Here is a 25,613-nt window from a genome sequence, read left to right on the forward strand (position 1 = left end):
TGGCGGCCTTTTTACCGTCGGCAACTCGGCCGTCACCGCGTTCTCCGATTTGCCGCCGGGGGCGGTGGGGGGGGGATTAATTAGCTCGCGTCTTAAAGTTTTGCAACAAAAGACAATCACTGTCACCACCGCTGTCATTTACCCTGTGTGGTGTCACATCTTTTCACTTAGCAATTATCGCATATGTTTAATAATTTGTCAAATGTGACAGCTGGCGGGAAAGATGGGAGCCGCGTTGCACCGCGTTGGGGGGGGGGGGTTCCTCTGCCGCGTCTCTAGTCTTCGGCTTCCAGCTCTGATTTCGCTCAATAAAAGCCATAATCGCATCGATGCTTTCGGAAGCAAAAGCTCTGTGTTTGTTCGTTAACTCTTAACACGCAACTAGCTAGTTAGCATCAGCTAACTAGTCCTTTCCACCTATATCCACTTTCACCCTGCTGCTCAGTAGTTGTTCGTACCATCCATCCGTCATCAGGAGTTCATTGTGTCCAGTGCGGGGTCATGGTGGTCCAGCGCCTATCCCGGAAGCACAGGGTATGAGACAGGGCGCTCTGTGGGCGAGATGCCGCTCCATCGCAGGAAAATCGCACACACACTTGTTCAGTCACACACATGCTCACACGAAGGGCAATTTAACGTCACCAGTCCATCAGCAATGCTTGACTTGGGACTGTGGGAGGAAACCAGAGCACCCGGAGGAACCCATGTAAAAACTGGGAGGACATTCAAGCTCTTCACAGATTGAAAGGGATTAAACCTACATCCAACCCCAAAACACAGGAGTGGTGATGCACCAGTGCTACCTGCTGTGCCATGATGGCACCCCCACTCATAGTTACTGATCCCAGATTCCTATTTGATACCAATAAGTGAAATAAGTACATTTTTCATGTATTTATGTAAAATGGACTTTTTAATTCAGTTAAATGATGAAAGTTTGGAGTGCTGATGGGGGGGGGGGGGGGGGGGGGGGTGTCACACCCGTCGCTCACAAATGTGTCACTCTAGTTCTGGAAAAGGGAGCGAGTCCATTTATTGATTAGCGCTGTGATTATTATAATCACCGCAGCACCGTTTCAGGAGCTCCCAGTAAACCCAGCATGTGTGCAACAGACAGACTGATATAAAAATTATAGAAAATTTTTTATATATGTTATATATATATATATATATATTTTTGTACAAGCAGGAGTGCTTCTTGTAGATGACATCCCTGTAGATACTTATCAAAGTGAGGAGGCGAGAAGACACGGCTCTCCATTCACTTTAATGTCTTGCGCGTTCCAGGCGGGCCGGGCCCCACCGCTCTTCTGGAATGATGTGTGTGCGTCTCTGCTCTGTGTGTGTGTGTGTGTGTGTGTGTGTGTGTGTGTGTCGGGGGGGGGGGGACAGCAGTGCGTTGCTCTTCATCTTGCCGTGCACATCGGCGAAGTGCAAAGGTTTACTGGGGAGATTTTTTTTTTTTGTTTTTTTTTAAATAGATGCAAATAAGCAGGGGGTGGGGTTGGCAAAAAAAAAATGTGCAGGACGTCAGTGTGAAGATGAGTGGACAAGCGCCAGACTGGCAATGAGTCAGTCCCCCCCCCCCTTACATACACGCTTACACGCATGCACAGCATCTGCATGCGTGCCTCGGAGCGTGCCGATACGCGCGCGCACACACACACACGCACTCTGCACCCACTGTGTAAGGTGAGCGTGGCTAATTCCCTCGCCGTGTGTGACCTACATTCCGCACTTTGTTTCCATGGAAGTAGAGCTTTGCTGCAGGGGGTTGGTTATTGGGGGGGTGAGGAACGATACCACACCGTGGCGGGGGCCCTGCCTTATTAAACTCATATGCAAACATCCTGCTCCGTGTGTGTGTGTGTGTGTGTGTGTGTGTGTGTGTGTGTGTGTGTGTGTCCGTCCACCCCTGCCCCATGGTGGATGTGCCGCTTGATACTCTCCATCCCAAAAGGCAGGGCGCTGCAGATTTTCAGAACAAATGCAAAGTATTTGGTCTGTTGACTCTCTTTGTCCTCCGTGATCATTTAGATCATGATAGATACATACAGAGGTAAATTCACGCTTTTCGCTATTTACACTGATTTACCCCTTTATACAACTGGGTCATTCTTACTGTACCAGTTGTACAGTAAGTACCTCGATCAAGGGCACTACAGCAGGAGATGGGATTCAAACCTGGGAACCTGAGGGCAATAGTTGTAACCACCATGCCATCTGTTGAGCGAGAGAGAGAGAGAGAGAGAGAGAGAGGTCAATGAAACCTCTCAGACAATATATGACACTGCCACCCTGTGACCTCTGACCTCCACTTTATGACCGCACTCAGTTGCCGTCATCTTGCACCACGCACCTTCGCGGTTTGTGCACCCACTTTTTAGACGTGTGTTTTTTCACCCTTCGTCTTCGATGAATCAATTTGCCAACCTGTGCTGTGGCTCAAAGGCTCTGGTTCCCAAATGCAAAAGAGCAGAAACCTGGTCAGTATTACTATGGTCACTGAATTCCTAAAGTCCAGCACTCCTGCTTGCGGGTCCAGGTGCCGGCAAAGCTTCTCGAGCACTAGAGGTCAGCCTGCGGTCGGGAGGCCGATTTATTTCAGCGGGAGCCAAAAGCTGATTTCCTGCCATAAAGTAAACCTTTATCAGCTTTCCGGTGCAGATTCCCTGACGACGCAGTGACCGCACCACTTAGTGAGGGCGGTCCCAAGGGCATCGCTGAGAGACAGGTGACAGGCCACACGTCACAGCGTTTGCCTGAGGAGCCTCGTGTCGGATTTGTTCAAAGTGACTCTGTGACCGTTGTGGTCGATCGGTGATAGCTGGCGTTCCATGGTGCTGACCGTGTTGGTTGTGACCGTGGTGGTCAGGTGGATGGGAGTGAGGGCAGGTGGCACACAGAACATCCCGGCCGAGTCTTCCGCACGGTGACATTCATGGGAACTGCAGCCTTTAACCTGCTGGAGTGCATTCCTTGGGAGGCAGTCCAGCTGCTCGCTTTAACCGCAGCCCCGCAACGGCATCTTCCATCAGCTAGAGAGAAGATGCCACATGGCTTTGCCCTCAATGGAAGGACTGCAGCCCAGGGCATGTGAACCCAAAGGATTGGGGGTGTGGGTCAGTCGTCCCTAAATCTTGTCCAGGTGTGTCTCTCTGTGGTCGCTGTCATTCCGAGCACACAATGTGGTTAAGGTGCTGATTGCCTGCGGTTTACCTGCCTGAGTGGTGAACCCTCCTGGTGCCAATGACCAGGGTGCTCCAGGCTCTACTTGTGCTCATCACTCCTGTCCCTGAGCCATCGTGATGCTGAGGTCTCCCGCTGCTCGTAGATGCAGAGAGGGAAAGAGGGAAAGGGAGAGGGTGGGCTGGGGTGGGGAGGGGAGGGGAGGGGGGTTGCGGCTCCACCGGCGGCCGAGCGATGCTCCCATAATGAGACGGGACGCGCGCGGGCTTTTCGGCAGCACATTGCAGGCGGCGCTCCCCAGATTTCCACCTAATTTATTTATGTGTTTTTCTACAGATTCACTCTCCCTTCCAATTTATGTTCTCTCGCCCTGTGTCAGAACACACTTGTCTACTCGCGTCACGTCCGATTAAATTCATTTTTCATTTGTGTACTTTCTTATATATACAGAGAGAGGAGCGGGGGAGAGCGAGGGAGGGGGACGGGGGGGGTATAGGAGAGCAGGGGAGTATAAACTCAAACATTGCCGTGATTAATGCCATTAGTGCTAATGTGTCCTCGCGGCCTCTCGCTGGGTCCCCCTCGCCGCTCGGGATAATGACGGCGCGTCGTGCGGCTCGGCCCAATATTTAGACGCACCGGCAGCCTCGTGGGCCGAGCTTGCGGCACCTAATGTTCTGTCCCTCAATTATTCATCTTTAGCCAAGTCGCTGCCATTAAATATAGAGAGCGATGGATCGACACAGATGCGATCGACGCGGCTTTTAAAGAGGCAGGACGGCTGCGGAGATGAGCGAGGCCATCGATGGGGACGGTGGCGCTCGGACCCGACGCCGAGGTGCCGCACACGAGCAGCCCGCGGGCCAAAGCAGCGGTGATGTGCGTCTCTCGGATGTAACACGTTGTCCGTTAATCCACCCGTGTTTGGCTTGCGTCTGCTGCTCCAGAGGACTCATGGAAATAATAATAATAATAATGATAATAATGTGTCCATCTAATCTATTAACATATGATTAATCTATTATCATATTATTAATATTGTTAATAATATTGTAATGACAGCACAGTGGTTATAGCTGCTGCTTTTTTACCCACAGGGTTGAATCCTACCTCCAGCTGTCGTACCCTTGAGCAAGGTTCTTGTCCTAAATTGATCCGGTAAAATTACCCTGGTGTATAAATGGGGGAATAATTATAGGTAGCTTGACATTGTAAGAGAAGCTTTGGAGAAAAGCATCAGCTGAATGAATAAATTGAAAAAATTCTTCTTCTTATTATTATTATTATTTTTATTATTATTAAATATCTATATTTTATTAATCGCAGGAAGGCAGAATACTTACATACATACCAATACACACACACAAACACGCACACCCAAATACGAAGATATGTTCAAGGTAAATGCCCACATCAGGGAACTGTCTCTCTCTCATGTCAAGGATGCATCTCTAATTTGACTGGTGCTCATAACCTCTTGAGATCACTGTTCGGCCTCAGTAACTGGCTTCTTGGAATAAGTGGAAGCTGTTCCATACCATCTACAGTTTTTTTTGGCTTTTTTGTGTGCTAGATTATTTGTATGCACCCCCACCACACACACACACACACACACACACACACACACACACAAAGACCCTCTGCTTGTTCACCTTAGCTGCATATTCCAACATTTAGTGACATGAGCAGATGCTGCATATCTCTGGATTGCTACCACGGTAAGTGACTCCACTCTCCAACCACAAGGGTCTTTTTCTCTATCTAATTTGACACGTCCATGTGGTAAATCAGAGTACCTTAGTAATCAGGTACCATACCCCCGAGCGAGTCAGCGCAAAGACTCTGGAGGTAAACCCCACCATAGCCTGTGGATTTACTGGATGCGTAACAGCAGATAGTCCCCCAGTTGATGGATGCAGCAGGGTTTTATATCCGACAAAGCAGTCATGCTGAGACCCGGTGCCTCTCGCCGTCAGCTTGGATTTGGGCCTTTCGCTGTGACGTGAATGACAACATTTCATAATTTACCGCGAAAGATGAAAAACGTGCGCTTCCCAGGAGTCCGACCTCACGTATCACCTCTCCATATGGAACGGAACCCGGACAAGGCCCGGTGCGGGTACCCATCATCCATGCGACGGGCGGTCGGACCGCGCGCTTGACGTGCCAGGACATCTGGTGCGTGCCAGGACGAGGGCTCTGCTGCTCCGAACTCTCAAATCTATAAGCGCTCAGAAAGAGTTTGGTCCCGAATGCTTGAACTTTGCCTGAACTCCAGCGCATCCCTTTTTATTGAGTTTCTCTGCCGAGGCTCTATTTAATCCGCTTTTACACCGTACCCCTCTATACAGCCCTGTGTTTTACTGAAGCAATTCCAGGTTAAGCAGCCTCCTCGAGCTCTTCTGCCGCCCCTTGCTGTCACGATTTATTTTCGAGTTTGCTACAGTCGCCCCGCATCTTACAAGACGAATTACGCGTTTTGAAAGGTGTAAACATTTTTCGGTTTACTCATTTATATTCAGCGTCATTTTCCGCCCTTATCCCTTTACAAAAATGTTGTTTTATAGCAAAATTAAAATTGTATTTAAACCTGTAAATCATCCTCCAAGCCAGTAGATGGCAGTAAAGAGCACACAGCTTGAATAGGACTGAGGGACCACCTTAATCCAACTCAGTACCACGGTTTTTATAGCTCGCGTCTGGTGTTCCATAACAAGGTGAGGAACGCCGACCATGTTTATGGGTCAAATTGCTCAAAAATCTGGATCCAGTAAAACTTCTTTCAGTCACCTGAACTAGATTTACTAGTTTAATTTTAACGTAGTTTGCGGCCTGGTATTCTGGATAAAAATATGAAAATAAAAAAGCTTTACTTAACCTAACCAGCAGCCAAATTGAGGGACATCTTAACTAGTTGTCATTTATTGATTTAGGGATTAAAAGTGAATTTGGAGTTATGGACAAAATGAGTTATGAACAGACTTCCAGCCCTCATTGTGTTCATAAGTTGAGGAACAAATGTATGTTTGTTTTTATTAATGTACCATAGTAAACAGATACAGTACAGCCAGACTTGTCCGCAGACTTGGTCTAGGAAAGGGTTTGCGGACAGAGTGAGGCAACAGGGTCCCAACGAAGGTCTGAAAGTGCGGCATACGTGAATTGTGGGATAAGCATCACTTATGCCGCGTCGAACTGGAGCGCCTGCCGGAGCGCGGAGGCTGAACCGGCGAGTAAGACCCCCTGCAAAGGGTGAGCGAGGGATCCGTGTGTTCGTACCGTTCGCCGGGACCGCTTGCCGTGGCAGCCTGATGACAAACGTGGTGTCGGTGGGCAGTCCGCTCCAATAGAGGAGTTACTGCTTTCAATGTGTGTGTGTGTTTTTGAGAGAGACCGGCCAGGTGGTCCAACCAATCAAAAAACAGGACATAAATAAAAAACATAAACGAATAAACAAAGAGTTCCGTGTGACCTTTCTGTTTCTTGTCGGTTCTCATCCCCTCCCTGTAATTCCCAGCGTGCTCGCGGCAGCCAAAGGGCCCCAGGGGGCCGTGTTTTCAACATCGCCCACATCAGTAGGGCCCGGAAGCGGGTTAGGGCACCGCCGGCACCAGCCGATCGATCCGAGGGCCTCCGCGGGCCATGATTACTTTTCCTGAGCCTAATGGGCCTGATGTGGAAGCTGGCGGCGACACGGATCCCTCGGAAGGGGCCCCCGCTGCGGTGTCGCACGCCGCCACCCAATAATTGAATCAATTAAATGGTTTATTGCGTTTTGGGGGGGGGGCGGTGACGAGCGTTATCGTTTCTCCGAATCCGCGGCACATCGTTCTTTGGGGTGATTTAGAAAAATAATAGAGCGTGCGGCACGCTGAAGATCATTTAATAATGTGGTGGGGCTGGCTGAGGACGCATAAATTATGGATGACAAGTCTGCAGCACTACGTCTGCCCCCCCAGCTCCCATCACCCTCTGTTTCCATCTCACCCCCCCATTCTGTCTGTCAGAGGGACACCAACACACACAAGAACACATCCTGCTTTTGCTAATATAACCACGACCGTCTGTATGTGTAGGTCCTCCGGGGTGGGGGGGAATCGGTCCCTCTCGCTTTATTGAAACGGGAGTTTAGACGGAAGAGGTGCAAGCGCGACCGGCGCTATTGACACGGCGACGCGGCAGCGGGAAATGGAAATCAGACGCAGGCTATCGGAGGGAATGAAATCAAACAGCGCGTGGAGAGCGCGGAGAAGGGTCGGTCCCGCGCCGCCCGCCGCCGAATTTTTTCATCTATAATTAAGGACGAAACTTTATTGAAGAGGAAGCGTGGCGGCTCTGGCCTTCGACAGTTGAACCGAGGGGATGGGGGGGGGGATGTGTTTCGGGGAGAATGGGCCGCGCGCCAGCTTCAGATGTTTAAATAATTGGGAGCTACAAACAAACAGGAAATGAATGCGGGGAGCGGCGCGGCCTTCGGCAAACTCGATGCTGGTGACGGTGGCGATTGGCCATCTTGGGTACCAGGCGTCTCCTGGCGGCATCTAGGAATCTAGGTTAATAAGCCCTGAAACACGGGGAGGAATCGTCCCTGTCGCCAACTGGCCTCGCCGGTGTGCATCACTCTCTAGTGCCGCTAACCTGGTGCGGCTCGGTTTGGTTCGGTTCGGTTCAGCCCGACACGCCTCGCTGGCGTCCTTGCATGGAATTGGAGTGCCGGTGCAAGCGGGAGCAGACAGTTAAAAATCAATCAGTTGTACTCGACTCAGTCGCCTTGGTCAGGTCCGGTTATGTGCTCGCCGCCTGGAGAGTCGGCAAGGCAGAGCTCCCTCCGACTCCACCCACCCCAGATAAATTTTTTCCATTTTCTCCATCATCTGGGGAATTTACACCGTTTATCGTATTCCTCCTTCATTGCCCAGCCTTTAAAACCGCATAACCAATTGCCATCATATATTAATGGCATAAATAGTTCTAAATATGATTATTTTATTTACTTATTGGATTTGCAGTGCCCGTACTGGCTGGTGGGCCATGAGGGTGGGGGCGGCGTCCAGCTCCGCTGAATCGGCAGTAATTCAGAGCGAATCGATGCGGGATTGTTCAGAGGAAGGGAGGCCAGATGTAATTAAGTGTGTTTAAAGTAGGGCTCACGCGTGTCTGTGTGTGTGTGTGTGTGAGAAACTGTCTTTGTATTTTCACACACATTTTTACATCCACACTGCCTGTAATATTCTATATATATATTTACACTGGATTTCATAAACCATGGACTTGTTGTGCGTTTTAATGTAAAGCGACTTATTATTTTGGCAACTGCAGAAGCAAAGTGTTGTTTTGGGCGCATAGACGGTTGTGGTCGAGGACTCCTGCTGGAAGACGACCAGAGCAGGTTCTGCTCCCCCCGAGGCTCTTCATATCTATACCAGCGACTTAAGGCTGAAATATGTAAAGAGCTCAGTATGGTTTCCTGACAATAACAGTGAATATAAAATCTGTTGCTCCTGTGTCATTAAGCCACCTAGAATAATGATAATAATAATAATAATAATAATAATAGTAAATATACAAACCAGTGCACTAATATAATGTGTGAATATGTTTCAGAGACTAATAAGATGAACATAGCTGTCATTTGGATGATGAACAGTTTACATTTATTCATTTAGCTGATGCTTTTCTCCAAAGTGACTTACAATGTTAAGCTACTTACTGTTGTTTACCCATTTGTACATCGGGGTAATTTTTACCAGAGCAGTTTAAAGTAAGTACCTTGTTCAAGGATGGAAATGGGATTTAAACCTCTAACCTTCAGGTTCCAAAGCAGTAGTTGTAACCACTACGCTACCAGCTGCTTCCTGCTTTGTTGCCATGGAGCCGCAGGGTGTGTCGTCACACTGCAGCCTTTTGCGCCGTTTGCTTTCGCGACACCAAGAGATCATCTCAGCCCACAATATTATCTTCATTTCTTAATCTCTCACCCTCGTCCAAGATCACCGAGAGTCAGCTGTCACTCTTTGTAGTGGCGTCCTGGATAGGATTGTCCTCTTGCAATGTGGAGATCCAGGGTTTGAATCCCACCTCCTGCTATATCACCCTTGGTCAAAGTACTAACCCTGAAGTGACACAGTAAAGATTACCCTGTTGTATAAACGGGTAAATCAGTGTAAGTAGCATGGTGTACTAACTTCACATTATAAGTCCCATCAGGAAAAAGGCCACAAGGGTTTCTCATCGTGGTGGTTTGCTGTGACACACTCCAGTTCATGGCGTGGCCCTGGGGACGACTAGTGTGCGCGACTATGGAGCGGGGGGGGTCGGCAGGGCACGACGGGATGGCGGTCGCAGGTCGAAGCTGTCGCCGAGGTGAAAGGTCTATCGACATGATGCGGAACCGTGGCACTTTTCACACGACAGGCACGTCAGTTCCCAGCCATCTCATTGTGGTAAAATGCTGACAGCAAGCAGGGTACGCCCCACTCCTCGGCGGCTCCTGTGTTACCGGGGTTGTGCTTGAAAGGGAGGACAGCTGGGGGGTAGAAAAGGGCGATGGCCCAGAGGGCCTGGAACAGCAAACCCAGCGGGGGCAGCATCCACACTGCCCTGACATGCTGATAGCATAGCGACAGAAATGGCAGCGAGGCATCTTTGGATGCGGGAGCCCAGCAGGAAACACAGAAAGAGAAACGCTCATATATAACACACACTGTCTCTCTCTCTCTCTCTCTCTCTCTCTCTCTCTCTCTCTCTCTCTCTCTCTCTCTCTCACCCCCACCTTCATGTCCTCAGCCTCCCCGGACCAGTGGCTCGGAGCACCGAACCCGGTCACTCCAGCGGCGCCTCGGGCAGCTCCAGCGAGTCTGAGAGCAGCTCAGAGTCCGACTCGGACAGCGAGAGCAGCTCCAGCGACAGCGAGGCGAACGCGGCTTCCCGAACGGCCACGCCCGAGGTACAGCAGGGGGCGTAGTGGCTAGAGCTGCTGCCTTTCACTGGAAAGATCTGGGCTTGAATCTCACTCCTGCTGTAGTTCCCATAAAGGGAACTTTATTACCTTGCTTTGTAAAAGGGTAAATCAGCGTTAGTAGTTTTGGAGAAAAGTGACAAATAAATGATTGATTAATTACTAATTGTCATTTAGTTTTCGACCATTTAAGCCCTGATTAGAGGGTGCCAGACCTTATTTGACTGGGTGACACCACTTTACTGGGCGCCACCCCTCTGCCTTGTCACATAAACCGTCCCAGGGTCTCAGTGGTGCTAATTCATTAACTCGCTACTGGTACTTAGTTTGAATCCCCAACTCTGTTCCATAAGGGCATGGGAGTGTAGCCCAACCCAAAAGTCCTCTCTGGGCAGACGAGTGGAAGATTGCTTCTTATGGACACGGATATCAAATTAAGTCGGACCGAATACACTGGTAACCAAGCTTTAAATTAAAAATTTAATTTGAAAATTGAAAACTTAATTTATTTAAACACACACACTGGCCGAAACCGCTTGTCCCACGGCAAGCCGGAGCCTAAGCCAGCAACACAGGGCGCAAGGCTGGAGGGAGAGAGGCACACCCAGAATGGGACTCTAATCCATTAGAAGGCACCCAAAACAGGAGTCAAACCCCAGACCCACCAGAGAGTAGGATCCGGCCAAATCCGCTGCGCCATTTATTTAAATTAAATTCATTTAATCGTGTCATTTCCGGAGTTTATTCCATAGTCCAGTGTCACCCTCAGTATCTGTTCTGGAGTACTTACTATCATTAAGAGAATCACAGAGGACGGACCGTGTTGTTTCATTCAGAAGATTTATTTCTGTAATTTATTTATTTCTATTTCGATTTATATCATTATAAGGAATAATGGTGCACGACAAATAACGTGTGATAGGATGCAAGCGTATAAAGCCCTTCAGCACTGAAGGTGTTGTGATGTGCTCCAAAGAGACATTCCAGACAAGTACCTTAGCCGCTTTTTTTCGTCTGCGACACGTATCCATTGATGGATGATACCAATATGTAACATTTCACCACTCATCATATGCACTGTGTGCTCTTTCCGTTTTACTTCAAAGCCGTTGAACCTGAACTCTTTCCTCTTGCCCTCGCCGCCTCCCTGCAGCCGGAGCCAACATCCACCAACAAGTGGCAGCTGGACAAGTGGCTGAACAAGGTGAACCCGCACAGCAAGGCGCTCATCCAGAGCCAGCCGGAGAGCCATGAGCCCAGCAGCGGTCAGGCTGAGGATGGCACTTCCACAGAGGGCCTACCGCCGGGAAAGGGAAAGCCCTCGGGCGTGGCGCCACCTCCGGACACCAAGGATAGGGCATTGCTTAGCCCCCTGCGAGAGAAAGCTAAGCCTCGGACTGGGCAGAAAGCCCCCGAGGGTAAGAGCACTAGGGTCAAGTCCCCTGGGGTTGGAGAGCTGGCAGTGCCGCGGAGAAGCACGGGCAAGAAGCAGCCCCGCAGGGCGGAAGAGACAAACGGCAATCCTGGCAATACTGTAACCACACCCAAGGAGAAGGAGCCCCCACCGCCCCCAGAGCCGCCCAAAGCCAGGGGCAAAGGTGCCCCCAGGAAGGAGCCGCGGGGCACCGCTACAGTTGCTCCACCTGCTCCCCAGGACAAGAAGAAGCACCGGGGGCCCAGCAAAATCATCCCCAAGTCCAAGGAGTTCATCGAGACGGAATCTTCTTCTTCCGAGTGCCACTCAGAGCCGGAAGAGCTGGCTAAGGCGCCTCCTCCCTGCTCGGGTCCCGGTGGTCTGGGACCCCTCAAACCCAAAGACTGTGGCGGTAACTTGCTGAGTGTCAGCAGCCTGGCCAGCACCAGCAGTGCCTCCATGCTAGAGCCAGGCACCGCCGACTTGTTGGAGGACCCGCTCTTCTCTCCGATCCCCTTGGCACCCAACGAACCACTGTCCCCACTTCGCGACCTCGATGAGGTCAAATCCCTGTGGGTCAAGATCGAGCTCAGCTTCCTGAGCCGTGTGCCCGGGAGGGACCCCCCCGAACCGCCCCCGGCCAAAGTGGAGCCCCGAGACCCCGGCGTCCGACACCGGCGCCAGTCGCCAGCCTCCACGCCGGCAGAGAAGCCCTCCAGCAAGTCCAAGCGGAAACACAAGGCAAGTGGCAGCGTCCCTGTCTCCGTGTCTGGGGGGTGCCTAGGGAGCGGGATAGGTTAGATCTCTTTACCGAAGTTTCTTTCCCTAACAGACGGAGACGTGCGATGCCGTCGGCGGGAGCAAGAAGTCGCGGCTGGAGAAAGAGAGCGCGGTGTTGCCCCCATGCATCTCCCCCGTGCACAGCCACAAGCTCACCAGCTCCAAGGAGTGAGTCTCATTGCGGGTTCGAATCAGAATCATATCAGAGCCGTGTTTTACATTAGCCTCCGCTACGGTGTGGCATGTAACCCGACTGCCGATACTCTGAAAGGCCATCTTCACGGTAGTGTGTTTATGAAGAGGTTATCCGAGGTCAGGGGTCGGGGGTCGAAGGTTGGGCTCACACTCACTCTGCAGCTCAACAGCAGGACAACGGTGCTTCGACCCTCAATCTCACCCTGTCCAGCTCAGCCTAATATGATCTGGCGTTGAGGGAGGCGTCACAGTTAGCTCTACATTTTCAATTAGTTCCAGGGAGGAGTGTGGGAGGAGGGGGTGAGGTGGGATGGGTGTCACGGGGCTGTTCCATCAGAAACGCGTCTAATCGCGGCGCATCTCTCTAATGCGATTACCCCCGTGTGGGATGAAGGCCCAGGCCAGCACCTTGCACCCTGCTGTCGACTCCCGGGCAGAACTCCGACCGCATCTTCCCAGCACCGCGGTAATCAGACACATCCATTCGGCTTTAAAGGAATCGCTCACCCTGGTAATTAAACGGAGAAGCACAGATGATTCTTATTAATTCCCGCTGTGCTGTAAAGACAGACTAAATTTGTTGTCTCTCCATTGAAAATGTGTGGACGCTGTAATCCCAACATCACACAAATTACCTTTGTTTCTTCAGCAGTGAAAAAAATCGGTTCCCAGACTAAATACATGTCCCCTGAAATTAATTAAAATACCAAAATGAGAGCTATTTTTATGCTTGACAGTGTATTTTCTAATGATTGTATCAAAAATTATTGCTGAGGTGGTATGCTTGATCGAGTCACCCTGAACGATACAGTTAAAATTACCTTGTTGCATAAAGGGGTAAATCAGTGTAAGTAGCAGTAAAAAGCCTAATAATAATAATAATAATAATACTTCTTGGCTGTAGTTTTTTGTGGTAACTTCCATAAAACCTTATCCAAGAAAAGTGTTGGCATCTTCCGTACGTTATTCCCTGTGTTTCGGGAAAGGGGGCACAGAGCCGTCCTGGCAGGAAGTACAGAAACCGCAACACATCACAGCTTCCCCGGGGGTCTCGAAATGCCGTATCGATTGGGAGGGGTTGAGCTCACTGAAGAGCGACTCTTCCAGGGTTCTTCTCGAAAAGCGGCGAACGCTTCGGCGGTAACGACGGCCCCCGCTCTGGCACCATCGGGCCCATTTCTATAGCCCCACCGAGCGGTCTGAGTGAAGTCGATCGAGTCCCCCGGTGAGGGACCGCGGTGGGTGGCTCCAAGTGGGCAAAAATAACCACAAGTGGACTGTGTCGCTCTCGAGCGCCGCCGCACACCTCCATCGATCAATATTTCCAACTCCTTATCGCATCAAGACTGTTTGTAGACTCTTTCAGGCCCCTGTTCTTCGCAGCTTGTGGAAAAGTGAAGAAAAGCAGTGTTTTGTATTTTTTTGTACATATTTTTCCTCCGGCCTAAAGTTTTTTTTTTTTTTTTTCCCAAATTATGAAATCGTCACTTATTCCAGCACATATACACCTAAAGTGAAAGAAACAAGAAATGAATCCTGCTTCCTTGAGAGCCCCTTCTCTCCTGATCTCCTACTGGATCCATAAATGAGTCCAACACCATCTGCTATGATTATCTATGTATTTAACATCTGAATATTACTTCTATAGGAGCTACTGGAGGGATGTGAACCAACAACTTGGTGGTGTCAGACACACACAAGCTTTTGTTTACTCTGAGTACGTACATCACTTTGGAGCCCAGCGTTTGACTAATGAATAAATGTAAATCAAGGGTACTCATGGGTATAACGGAGGGTTTGTCCTAGGACTCTATCTCGCCGGCTGTTCGGCCACACGTGTGGTCAGTTGGTGTCCAGCGTTCTGCTTCCGCCACACAGGTACGTGTGGAATTGGAAGGAAGGTGTTGTACTTCTCTGTTTGGGCAACAGGTGTTGTAGTGGCTAGAGCTGCTATCTTACACTCAGAGGATCCAGGTTTGAATCCCACTTCCTGCTTCGGTGCTCTTGAAGAAGGCACTTACCCTGAACTTGATACAGTAAAAATTACCCAGCTGTATAAATAGATAAACAGATGTTTGTGTTTGTTTTCTTTGTCCAGGTCATCGAAAAAGCAACCCAAGAGGCGAGAGGAGAAGCTCCTTCCCCCGCTGCTGTCGCCGCTCTCCGATGAGCCCACGCGGCAGTTCCGCTCTAATGTGTGTGTCTCCGTTGGCCAGGAGGGCGGCGCCGCCACCGCCGCGGGGACATCCTCCTCTTCCTCGCACAAGCACCGCAAGGGGGAGAGCAAGTCAGGCGCCCACGCCAAGACGACCAGCGTAAGTGTGGGACGACGGTGGGGTCCTTCTGGGAAACGGCACAATTTACAGGTCATTCTGAGGTAGGGCAGCAGGGGACGTAGCGGTTAGAGCTGCAGTCGAAGCTCCGAAAATTACCCAGCTGTCTAAAGGGGTAAATCAGTGCAAGTAGCTTAGGGTGCAAACCTAACATTTTAAGTCACCTTGCAGACGCAGACTTATGTTAACGACTTTCTGGAGTCTTTACTGCACCACCGTCACCCCCATTTGACACGTGCCGCTAATGGACTTGCACAAAATTAATGGTTTTCCCCACTTCCTGTACGAGCTGATTGGCGCACGATGGATATTGTTTCTTCAACTCTTGCATCTACACCCCGGGACAAGTAAAACAGCCCTTTTGTAAATATATATTCAAAAAACACTGAATGTGGGACTCTTTCCACGTATTGTTATTCCTTCGCTTTGGGCGTTTTTACCGCCATTTCCTGTGTTTTCCTAAATCTAATTAGCCATTGGAGGGAAGTCAAAATAGCCTCTGAGACGTGGGAACGAGTCCCGCGTGTGCAGAGAAGTGCTGGGGGGCACCCCAGCGATGCACCCGTGGAGGTCACCTTGGCAAGATGCAGCTGCCGTGCTGGTAGAAGGATGTTGAACCGCATTTCTCCTCCTTTTTACTCATCGCCGGGCCTGTCTCGCAGGACGATGACTCCCGCGGCAAGCCTTCCAGCGGTTTCCATGGCAACGGGCAGCCCGACACCGACCTGTGGTCCAACCCGCCATCGGCGTCGACCGACCATCTGGAGCCCAGGAGGCCCAAGCTGATGTTCAGCGACACGTAGGTGTTTGGGAAGGGGGGCGGAGTCAGAGATTCCACTGTGCTCCACCCACTGTGCATCCTGACCAATCAGGGTGTGGCTGCTCCAAAGGCCGGGGGCGCACATGTGCCGTCGTTGCAGGGATCCTTTCTACACGTTTTCGTCTCCGCTGACTAATAATGACCTGATTACTGATTAATTTATTCAAATTAATTAAAACTCGCAGTCTGTGCCATTTTGAGCTGTAAATGTTCTGCATTTTATGACGAATCTTTTCCCTCTCTGTTTTGAATTCAACTGAACTTTTTCTAGCAATTTAGAGGTGTTTTGTTTTTTTAAAAAGAAAACAAAAAAACAGAGAGAAACTTTGGCACCAAACTAGCATGAGTCAGAGACAAGTGGAGTTCAGAAATACAGTGACAAATGAATGTTTTTTAAGTAACTGGATAAATATTTCTGAGATAAGAATACTTACGCTCTGCATGCTTTCGAACCCCCGCAGACTACACAACGCCGACTATTATATGCAGGAGGCCAAGAAATTAAAGCACAAGGCAGACGCTCTGGTAGGTCCAGTGTTTACTTATTATTTTTAGTTTATTGAATTTTACATGGTTTCCAGTGATTACAACTGTCATTAACTCGCTCTGAAGAGCCTCTTCGGTGACAGGGATTGATTACCGGGTTAAAGGGTGTGAAGGGTGTAATGGGCTCAATAAAGTAATAAAAAGAGGGCAATGATTTAGTCGTGACCTGCGGAGGGACATTAGCGAATGAGTGGACCAAGTAAATGTTTTCTTCTGGGAAGAAATGCCTGTTATTACCATTATTTCTGTGGGAAACACTTTTATACAGGGAAGTAATAAACATTGCGGATTTGGGCAGTAGGTTGGTCCTTCTTGTTTTTGTAAGTCGCCAGAAAGCCCGCAAAGTAATGCTTGTTAATTCCTCTCTGTCCCATCCCCACCCCCCGTGGGCCCTTAAATGTCCCTATCCCTTAATGACCTCTCCAGACGTTGTCCTTTATTAAAAGTAACATCTACTTGGCCATAAATCTCAAGTCAGACCTGGTGCGAGGGCACGAATGCAAAGTGGGAGGAATTGATTGCGGTGTTTCGTGTCTCTAATGGATGACATGGAGAGCATCAGCCCTACGTTGAAGACCTCGCGTCACACGTATGGGCCCTGTTTCGACAGCCAAGTGCTGGCAGGGACCGGTGTGGTAGATTGAGAGACGGCCGGTGGCTTGTCCTGCAACGTCCCCCTGGGGGGGGGGCTCCATAAGCCTGTGCAGGAGGATTGATTATTGGTCCCAGATGAATATTCAAGGGTATTTTATTAGAAGACCTGAAGTGCAAGAGAAGTTCTTGCTCACCTATTTATCCTTGGTGTGAATGGAACACTTCCAGAGCTTTTAGTTGAGTTCATGTTCATGATGGCATCTGGTGTGTTTCCTTCTGTCTGCCCCGCACTGCACAGCTGGAGAAGTTTGGCAAAGCTGTGAACTACGCTGATGGCGCACTGTCCTTCATCGAATGCGGGAACGCCATGGAGCGGGACCCCCTGGAGGCCAAGTCCCCCTACACCATGTACTCAGAGACGGTGGAGCTCATCAGGCGAGTCATCCTGACACTTCCGGGTCATAACTTGACTCCACCCTGACCCTTCCTACCTGCCCCAGTCTCTCATTGGCAACCTGGTCACCAGCTCTGCCCTCCTAGGCCCCTCCCTGGCCCCTCCCCGAGTTACTGTGACCACACCCACTTTCCCCAGTCCCTCCCCAGATTCCATCCTTGACTCCGCCCAGCCATCAGGCTCCTCCTAGGCCTCCCATTGATAGTACTCAGGCCCCGCCTTCTTCCCCACCCCATTCATAAGCTACAAGCCCCCGGATGTCCTTCAGAAGGAATTAGTGCTATTCATTTTGTTATCGGCGCCGAAAATTAAAAGACGTGCTTGGACACGTGTCATAGCCTCTTCTTACGCTGTGACTGAAATCATTTCATCACAAAAATGTTAAATGTACTGAAGTGGCGAGAGGCTGAGCGTTCTGCAGGTTGGGCCGCGCCGTTCCGGGAACTAATAGAGACTCAGTCACCTTGTCATTTTACATTCGCCTTTGGCTCCGGGTAAATTGATTCATATCACTGAAATGGGCTTTGGAGTGTGACTGAAGGTTTGTTTTTTTGTTTGTTTTGTTCTTGTTGTTGAAGGTATGCGATGAGGTTAAAGAACTTCACCAGCCATTCCGCGACGGTCGCCGAGAAGAAATTAGCTGTTTTGTGGTAAGATGTTTTTTTTTTTTTTCCTTTTGCTGACATCACTGGTGGAGTTCCTAATGTCACCCCCCCCTCCCCACCCTGCACCCCCCACCAAGAGCAACCGCTACTCATCCACAGCCCCTCCCAGCTTTTCACACTGCCGGCTCGACATGTAACCAAAGATGAAGCTCTGAGCCCACTTCTCTGACGGGAAGGGAGGGATGGGATGGGATGAGGTGGTGGGGGGGGGGGGGATCAGAAACCTTATATGCTAAATCCTCAGCTCCGCTAAAGCGCTATTTAAATCTCCGCTCAGCCATCACAGCCCGCAATCGGATGTATCTTGAAGGGAGCTTTAAAACACAGCTAAAGTACTTAATCAGCTTAAAGTGGATCATTATTCTTGTATTTCATTAAGCTATTAGAGGATAACTAATGATTTTTCCCCAGCAGCTGCCTAAACATATATTCGGGTGGATAGAGAGAGAGAGAGAGAGAGAGAGAGAGAGAGAGAGAGAGAGAGAGAGAGAGAGAGAGAGAGAGAGAGAGAGGGAGGAGCGGTGCGGCACTGCGTTGCGGCCCTGTTTGTGTCCGCTGGGGTGGACGGGGGGGATCGGTCTGGGATCGCCTACAAACCCCACACTGAACAAGACTGGACACAGTCCTCCAATAGATCCTGGAAGACAATTTCAACAATTAGGCTCTTTCGATTTGTTTTTGACTTCGGTTTGATTTTTTTTTTTTGTGAATTACATGCCAGAAGGGAAGGGATTGCATCAGCAGGAAGTGGGCGTATCCGCATTTTCCTTGGCTACAATGCTTTATATTAAAATTAAATAAATGAACGTAAAAACTGTCACTGCTTTACACATCGGGGAGACCTCCTTTGGAAAATTCACCGAAATATAAGTACTTGGCACCAATAGGAGATGGCGTATATGAAATTAGCCAGGGTGGTCTTTTACCGGTGAACAAGGTAAAGAATGAGGAACAAAGGAGCAGCGAACACGGAAGATACCCATAAAGGCTATGTGTACGTGTGTGTGTGTGTGTGTGCTTACGCACTTTGTCTCCATCCTTCTCCACAGCTATCGCTGTCTATCCCTCCTGTACCTGAGGATGTTTAAACTCAAGAAAGACCACGCAATGAAGTACTCGCGCACTCTAATGGAGTACTTCAAGGTAACCTCCTCTTTGCCCTTCCACCGCCGTAGCATTTCGACGGAAGTCGGCGAGAAGGGATGAGGCGCAGAGACAATAGAGCCGGTTCACTCCTCTCTGTGCAGTTCAGTTATGCTGGATTTGTGTGTACTCATTAATTTTTCACGCATACTTATTAAAAGCCATTATTACGGTTAGTAGACAAATGAACCGCGGTGAAAATCCACACGCTGTGTTGTGTTTGTAGTCAGGCTCCGCGAGCCGGTCTGGCTGCGTTTTCTCCGTTGCCACGTGTACGAGCGCTCTCACACCCCTGTCTGTTCCAGAGCTCGGCGAAGACTTCCCAAGCACCTTCACCCTGGGGATCCAATGGAAAGTAAGTGCTTGTGACAGGCGGCAGATGACCTTTCGCTCCGCCGTCGACCCGTTCCTTGGTTTCCTACGGGTGTGACCTCTGTGGGGGGTAGAGGCGTGGCCACACAGTTTACTGACCAGTTTCAGGTTTCGGGATCAGGGTCTAACACCCATGCGTAGGTGTTCCCAACCTAAATTGTACAGGAGTATACAGGTAGTCCTCAACTTGTGACATATGCAATCTACGAACACCCGAATTTGCAACAGATGCCCATTAACGATATCATATTGAGTTCCAGTGTTCGGTTGTAACGTCTAACGCCGACCGCTCCATCGGCTGTGCATTAACATTGGCCGATGGCGATATCGTAAGGCGCCATTGAGTCGATGTGTCTCTCAGCGGCTGCGTTTTATTTGCGGAAACGTTTTATTTACTGAACGTTTAGTTTTCAGTCTGGGCTACTTCTTTACAGTGGGTAACGAGCGAGAAAATTTGCATTTTTGGTGGCACAGAACAGAAGCAAAAGAGAATAAAAATAGTGAAAACAACAGTGTATCATCCATCCATCCATCTATCTATCTATCCATCCATCGTCAACAACCGCTCATCCTGAGTGGGGTCGTGGTGAGCCAGCACCTTACCCGGCAACACAGGGCGCAAGGCTGAAGGGGGAGGGGACACACCCCAGATGGGACGCCAGTTCGTCGCAGGGCACCCCAATCAGGGCTCGAACCCCAGACCCACTACACAGCAAGCACCGGTCAAACCCGCTGCACCACCATGCCCCCCTTTATAGTGCTTCAAGAAAATATAATATTGCACTGTATTTATGCTATGCTGTGAGATAAACTTAATGATGAAGCAGATTTTTTCTTTTGTCCGATGAAATCATGTTGTGCATGGAATGGGACAGCCGTTATCTAGCCAAGGGTGCTGTCCCTTGGTCCCCTCTGCTCTTCATATCTCTGTGTTACCTGAAAGTTGTCTCGTACAAACTGTCTCAGCATTCATCATTTGGACTCACTAAGCACTGGTCTGTGGTGCTGTATGTCAGTAGTTTTCCACATCTGAATATTCATGTCCCTTCCCTTATAGCATAAGATATATCTATCGATTCTCAGTGGTGCTGCCTCCCAGTATACTGTTTGTACGGATACTTGGAAGGAACAAAGGCCTTGACGTGTGTCTATTCGAACCAAGTTCAACGACAATGCTAAATTGGTATTATGTTAACATGAATAATATGTGAAATCAGTGTGGAGAACATATAGCAAAGCCTGTTATACAAGGTGCCATTCATGCATGTTAATTGTCTATATATTCTGTTGCATTATGTAATACAGTACAGATGCTCCTCTACTTACAATGTAAGTAGACTTTCGGTAGAATCTGTACTTCGATCGTTCAATTTCGATCCGTTCCCGCGCTTGCAATATGCGGTACGATATTCCCTCCCGATGCTGCGCGATGGCAGCAAGCTGCAGCATCCGCTCAACCGCACTCGCGGTCTCTGTAGCGATCACGCCAACGGGTATAAACAAGCGATACTGTGTTGAAATCTTTTTTTTATTTTGCGTTTTCGCATCCCATCATGTCTACTAAACGCCCATGGGTGTCTCCCGCTTAAATTTGCCCAGCTGTAGGCTATGGTAAGTGTTCTGAGCATTTTTAAGATAGGCCTGGCTAGGTTATGTTGTTTGGTAGGTGCGGTGCTGTATTCTTTTTCGACTTACGATTTTTCCGCTTACGGAGGGTTTATCGGAACGTAACCCCGTCGTTAGTTGAGGAGCATCTCTGTAAGGGGGTGGACTTTTGGAGGAGGTCATCAGAACCACCTGTGCTGCTCTGCATGAGCAAGAGTCAAATGAACACTGGAAAACGTCGATAGGGTTTGGCTCGGGCCGCCCGGTGCCGTGAAGCTGGCTCTGGATCCCCGTTTGACGGACAGCTGCCGCCGCTCCCCTGTGGCCCGCGCCCGCTGGTCCTGCTGTTCTGTTGCCGGAGCGGCTGTCAGCACCGATTAGCCTGTAGCCTCGCTCAGATACATTAGCTCTACGGTTTGCTTGTTAATGCTGCCCTACCTGCCGGGGCGCAGTAATCAACATCACATTTGACTTGGCTTCCAGTCCAGCCTTTCTTTGTTTAGACGTTTTTTTCTGTCCTATTGCAGTCATGAATCATGCGTTATTTTCATTTTTCCTCCTTCGAGGGCATTGTTTATTTGAGTAAAAACCCCCAAACTGCCCCAGAACGAGCCGCGCTGTTGACAGGGAACATAATTTAAGTGCGCAGGGTGAGCGTGTTTCAATTTATTGCTGAATTACAGAACTCCGAGTCTGATTGTTGGGGTTTCGGCCCTGAAAGACTGATGAATATGCGCTCTGATTGATGGCTGGAGCTGGCTGACAGAAAATCAAGGCGTAATTGTTTGGCAAGAAAGGCTTCAGTTCAGCACTCGGGCAGCTTAAATCAGCGTTAGCGATTAGCGGTTAGGCTCGATGAAAGAACATTATTGGCTAAATATACAGGCAGGCTTTCCCCGGCCTCGTGTTGGCCGGCCGAAGGGCGGGAGAGGAGAGCTGTATGGATTTTCTTAATGGAATCATGTGCTGCCCTCTGGGCAGAACAGGGGAGTATTGACAGCGGCGAAAGCCTCCGACGTCTCCGCAGCCTTGGTCTGTTATTCCAATTAAAGTGCGAATTGCCCAACTGGGAAGTCGGCGCGCTGTTACTCAACGCTAGCTTAGCGAACACGCCGACAAACAAGCACGGCCTAGTGGAACTCTGTGTGGAAGGACGCGTCGACACCGTTTTCTCTATCGTTCTCTTCGCAGATGGTTTTATCCTCGGCGAACATTTGAGCCCCCAGCTTCACGGCGCCGGTTTGTACATCTTCGCGTTCACGGTTCGGCTGCTTTGCTCAGAGGTTTAATGCGAACGGACCCTCGTGAGATTTGAACTCTCAGCCTTTTGCTCTACGGATATTCAACACCTATCGCTCCAGTATTTTCATGTCCCAAGTGAATTGACAATTCATCCCTTACTCGTTCCATAAACGAAATTACGATAATAGTCTCACCCTCCTTAAATACCATTGTACGGCAAGCGCTACGGTAAGACTCGGCGATCGATGTCCGCAGTTTGCTCTGCTGTCAACGAGCCAGGTGTTTTAAAGTGGTCGAGAGTCTTATGGAGAGTGGACTACGGGGTGACCTCTGACCTCTGCCTCCTTCATCCCACCTGCAGGAGCACGGGTACGCCATCGCCCACGTCGCTGAGCCCATCGCCGGTGAGTTCGGCGGGAAGCAGCGGTGGCCCAGTAGGACCGGCGTCAGGCGGCACCGTGGTCATCCCCCAGCGGATACACCACATGGCCGCCAGCCACGTCAACATCACCAACAACATCCTGCGCAGCTACGAGCACTGGGACACGGCAGACAAGCTGGCCCGCGAGAGCCAAGGTAGCCCACCCCCACGCACACATACCGCCATACCCAGAGCACCTTCCGGAAGAGCGCTGAGCTGCGAACTCAGCTCCGAACGCAATGCATCAGCAAATCGCTGCCATTCATCACAGGGTGTAAATCCTGACAGTCGTATCAAGTTGACTGGATCTGCTTGCGCCTGTTTATTGAAACCGTTACTGTTACTGTTCGGTTTACACTGCACTAGTGCGAGTTGTCATCCGGAAGTCTGCTGAATAATGAGCCTTCATGCTGAAGCGTGTTCGGTGAAGCCCCGTGCCCCATCAAATGAGGAAACTTCTTCTGAATCTCCTGCAGTGACTGTTTGCTGAACCCCAGCTGCACAGGGACACGTTGACTTAAGCCAGGGCTCTCAAGCTCAAAACTTGCGTTCAGCACGGGGTCCGACACAGTCCCTCTACTCACCAGTAACGTAACAGGGGAACACAACTTTATCGTTAAAGAACAATTTTAATCCCTTTATTGAATGTGGGTGTGGTTTCAGGCGAACGAGTTTATTCACAGGCCGGAATGCACTGGCATTGTGCAACGTATTACAACATCTTGCGGGCCGGCATTGGCCCGTGGGCACGTAGTTTTGACATCGCTAACCTAAGCAATGAGATGCTGTGACTCAAGCCTGAGTAGAAATTATTAACCCTCACACGGCTTAACAACTTTCCCGGTATTCCCGGTAAGATGTGCTAAAAGGGTTAGCTGGAGGTGGTGGCACTTTGTACCTGCCCTTGCGGTGGAGGTCTAGGCCTCTCTCGGGGTGATTATTTGGTTCTAGACCTCGTTTCGGGATATGGTGGGGTCCAGGCCTCTTTCGGGGTGATCATGTGCCCATTTGCACTAATGTGGTCCATTAAGGCTTATTTATTGTTCCTGTGCAGCAGCACACAGCGTACGATCCGTTGTATTTTCCTCTCTGTCATTGTCTAGAGCTGGATTAATTATATCTTCGCTCCCTGAGGATAAAACCATTCGGATATAAAGGTTAAATCCATTGAAACTGATCAACTTGACAAACAAACAAATCCAGGTTTACTTCCCGACTCAGCAGCCCACATTTTACCGCGTTAAACTGTGCGTTTGGCACCTCTCCGCCGCTGCCTCGCACCCTCGCCCTCTCCGTCTTTCCCGTAATTTTGCTTCCGTCGCATTCGTACTGCTCATATTCCAGCACACGATCGTCCATATTCACACGGCTGGAAATACGGTGCAAATACCGCCGAGTGCAGAAATGCCTTTAAATGTGGGGAATACAAGAATCTGTCAACAGCTCTCTCTCTCTCTCTCTCTCTTTCTCTCTCTCTCGTCCCGTGTGCAGAGTTCTTTCAGGAGCTGGACTCTGTGATGGAACCGCTGACCCAACACAGCAGCATGACGGACCTGGTGCGCTATATCCGCCAAGGACTGCACTGGCTCAGGCTCGAGGCCCACTTGTTATAGAACTGGGACCGCCGCCGCTGTGCGCCATCTTTCACCTCCATCACTACCTCTACCAGCACGTTCCATTTCCAGCCAATCACAGCCCTCCGGAGGCCGCCCGTCACTACGCCCACGCCTCTTGGCTTCTTCTCCTCGTTCGTCTGTTTGTTCGTTGGGGCCTTTGTTTTGTCTTGTTTTGTTCTCGGCTGCTTAGGAAACTTGAAGAGTCCCACTGGATTCGAAGGGATTTCGAGATTTCCCCCGAAAGCGAATCGCAGAATCGCGTCTTTTCCCCCCCCCCCCCCGTTCAAACACTCTGCAGAATGGGGAAACGTCAAGAGGGTGGATGTTCTTTGAGTTCCACACTGTGTCTGCGTGCGTGCGTGTATGTGTGTGTGTGTGTGTGTGTGTGTATAGGTTCGAGAGGAGGGTTTGAGAACCAGTGTCAGATTGGTTTTCGTGCTGAAGATGCCCTGTGTATTATCTGTTTTGTTTTTGTTTTATTCTCTTGTAAACGATGGGGAACGTCTCGACACACTGCTCATGAGCTTTCACTTAGCGGTGGCTGAGGGAGATAAAACAAGACGGCTCGTTTTTGTTGTTTGCAAGCGTTAGAAAACTTTAATTCACGGTTTGATCATTTATTGATGTCTGCATGCTATTTATAACAGACAACGGTGCCTAACAGGTAAAGATCAGAAAGTGTCAGCGGGGGGTGCGGTGCGTCCGGCTTGCAGGGCTCTGTGCCAGACCGTTGCCGATTCGCGTTCGCAGCTCACAGGTGCGAGCGAGCAGAAAACAGCGCGTCCATCCCTGGGAGAGACGGCGAGGTCGGACGCTGCCCGGGTTCGAAAGGAAGGAGCCTCGTGGCTCTTGGCCTTGGCCTGCAAGACGGAACGAGGCTCCGGTGAGCGAGTGTGACGAGTCGGCCGACCACGCCCAGAGCGGTCCACTTTCGCCGCGTCATCGTCCACGGAGTCGCTTTAGGCCTCACCAAAAGGGAGATGTGTCAGATGCTGGATCTTCAGCGTCTTTCCGCTCAGTCAGGGGGTTGTTTTGGTGCCTGCTCTACATTATTGGTTTTTTGTTTTTTTTTTTCTTTTTTTCTCCCCCACAATGCACCATGCTCAGCTGTAGCCCCAGGCGGAATTCATTACCTCCCTGGCTCAGGGGATGTGTGTTTAATGTACAGTACGCGAAGCTCTTCGCTCCAGCGCTGCGTTTGGGCGCACCGTCACATCCGTGCGCGTCGGGTGCGTTCGCGTCTCCGTGCGCGAGCTGCGGTGCCAC

At 50.1% G+C, this 25,613-nt stretch overlaps 1 protein-coding gene across 1 annotated transcript in view; it reads left to right on the forward strand.

Moving 5' to 3' along the window:
* Positions 1–24,617, forward strand: part of aff2 (AF4/FMR2 family, member 2) — a 138,037-nt gene extending 113,420 nt beyond the window's left edge. The window contains exons 10-21 of the mRNA XM_029257307.1: positions 9,976–10,135; positions 11,301–12,302; positions 12,394–12,509; positions 14,635–14,851; positions 15,532–15,668; positions 16,151–16,214; positions 17,128–17,264; positions 17,862–17,933; positions 18,998–19,091; positions 19,397–19,446; positions 22,672–22,886; positions 24,223–24,617. Of these exons, the coding sequence (XP_029113140.1) occupies positions 9,976–10,135; positions 11,301–12,302; positions 12,394–12,509; positions 14,635–14,851; positions 15,532–15,668; positions 16,151–16,214; positions 17,128–17,264; positions 17,862–17,933; positions 18,998–19,091; positions 19,397–19,446; positions 22,672–22,886; positions 24,223–24,344 (2,386 nt within the window). The 3' untranslated portion in view covers positions 24,345–24,617. The remainder of the gene's footprint in view (positions 1–9,975; positions 10,136–11,300; positions 12,303–12,393; positions 12,510–14,634; positions 14,852–15,531; positions 15,669–16,150; positions 16,215–17,127; positions 17,265–17,861; positions 17,934–18,997; positions 19,092–19,396; positions 19,447–22,671; positions 22,887–24,222) is intronic.
* Positions 24,618–25,613: the final 996 nt, after the last annotated feature.

This window comes from Scleropages formosus, chromosome 13, assembly GCF_900964775.1.
Source record: "Scleropages formosus chromosome 13, fSclFor1.1, whole genome shotgun sequence".
NCBI classification, from domain to species: domain Eukaryota; kingdom Metazoa; phylum Chordata; class Actinopteri; order Osteoglossiformes; family Osteoglossidae; genus Scleropages; species Scleropages formosus.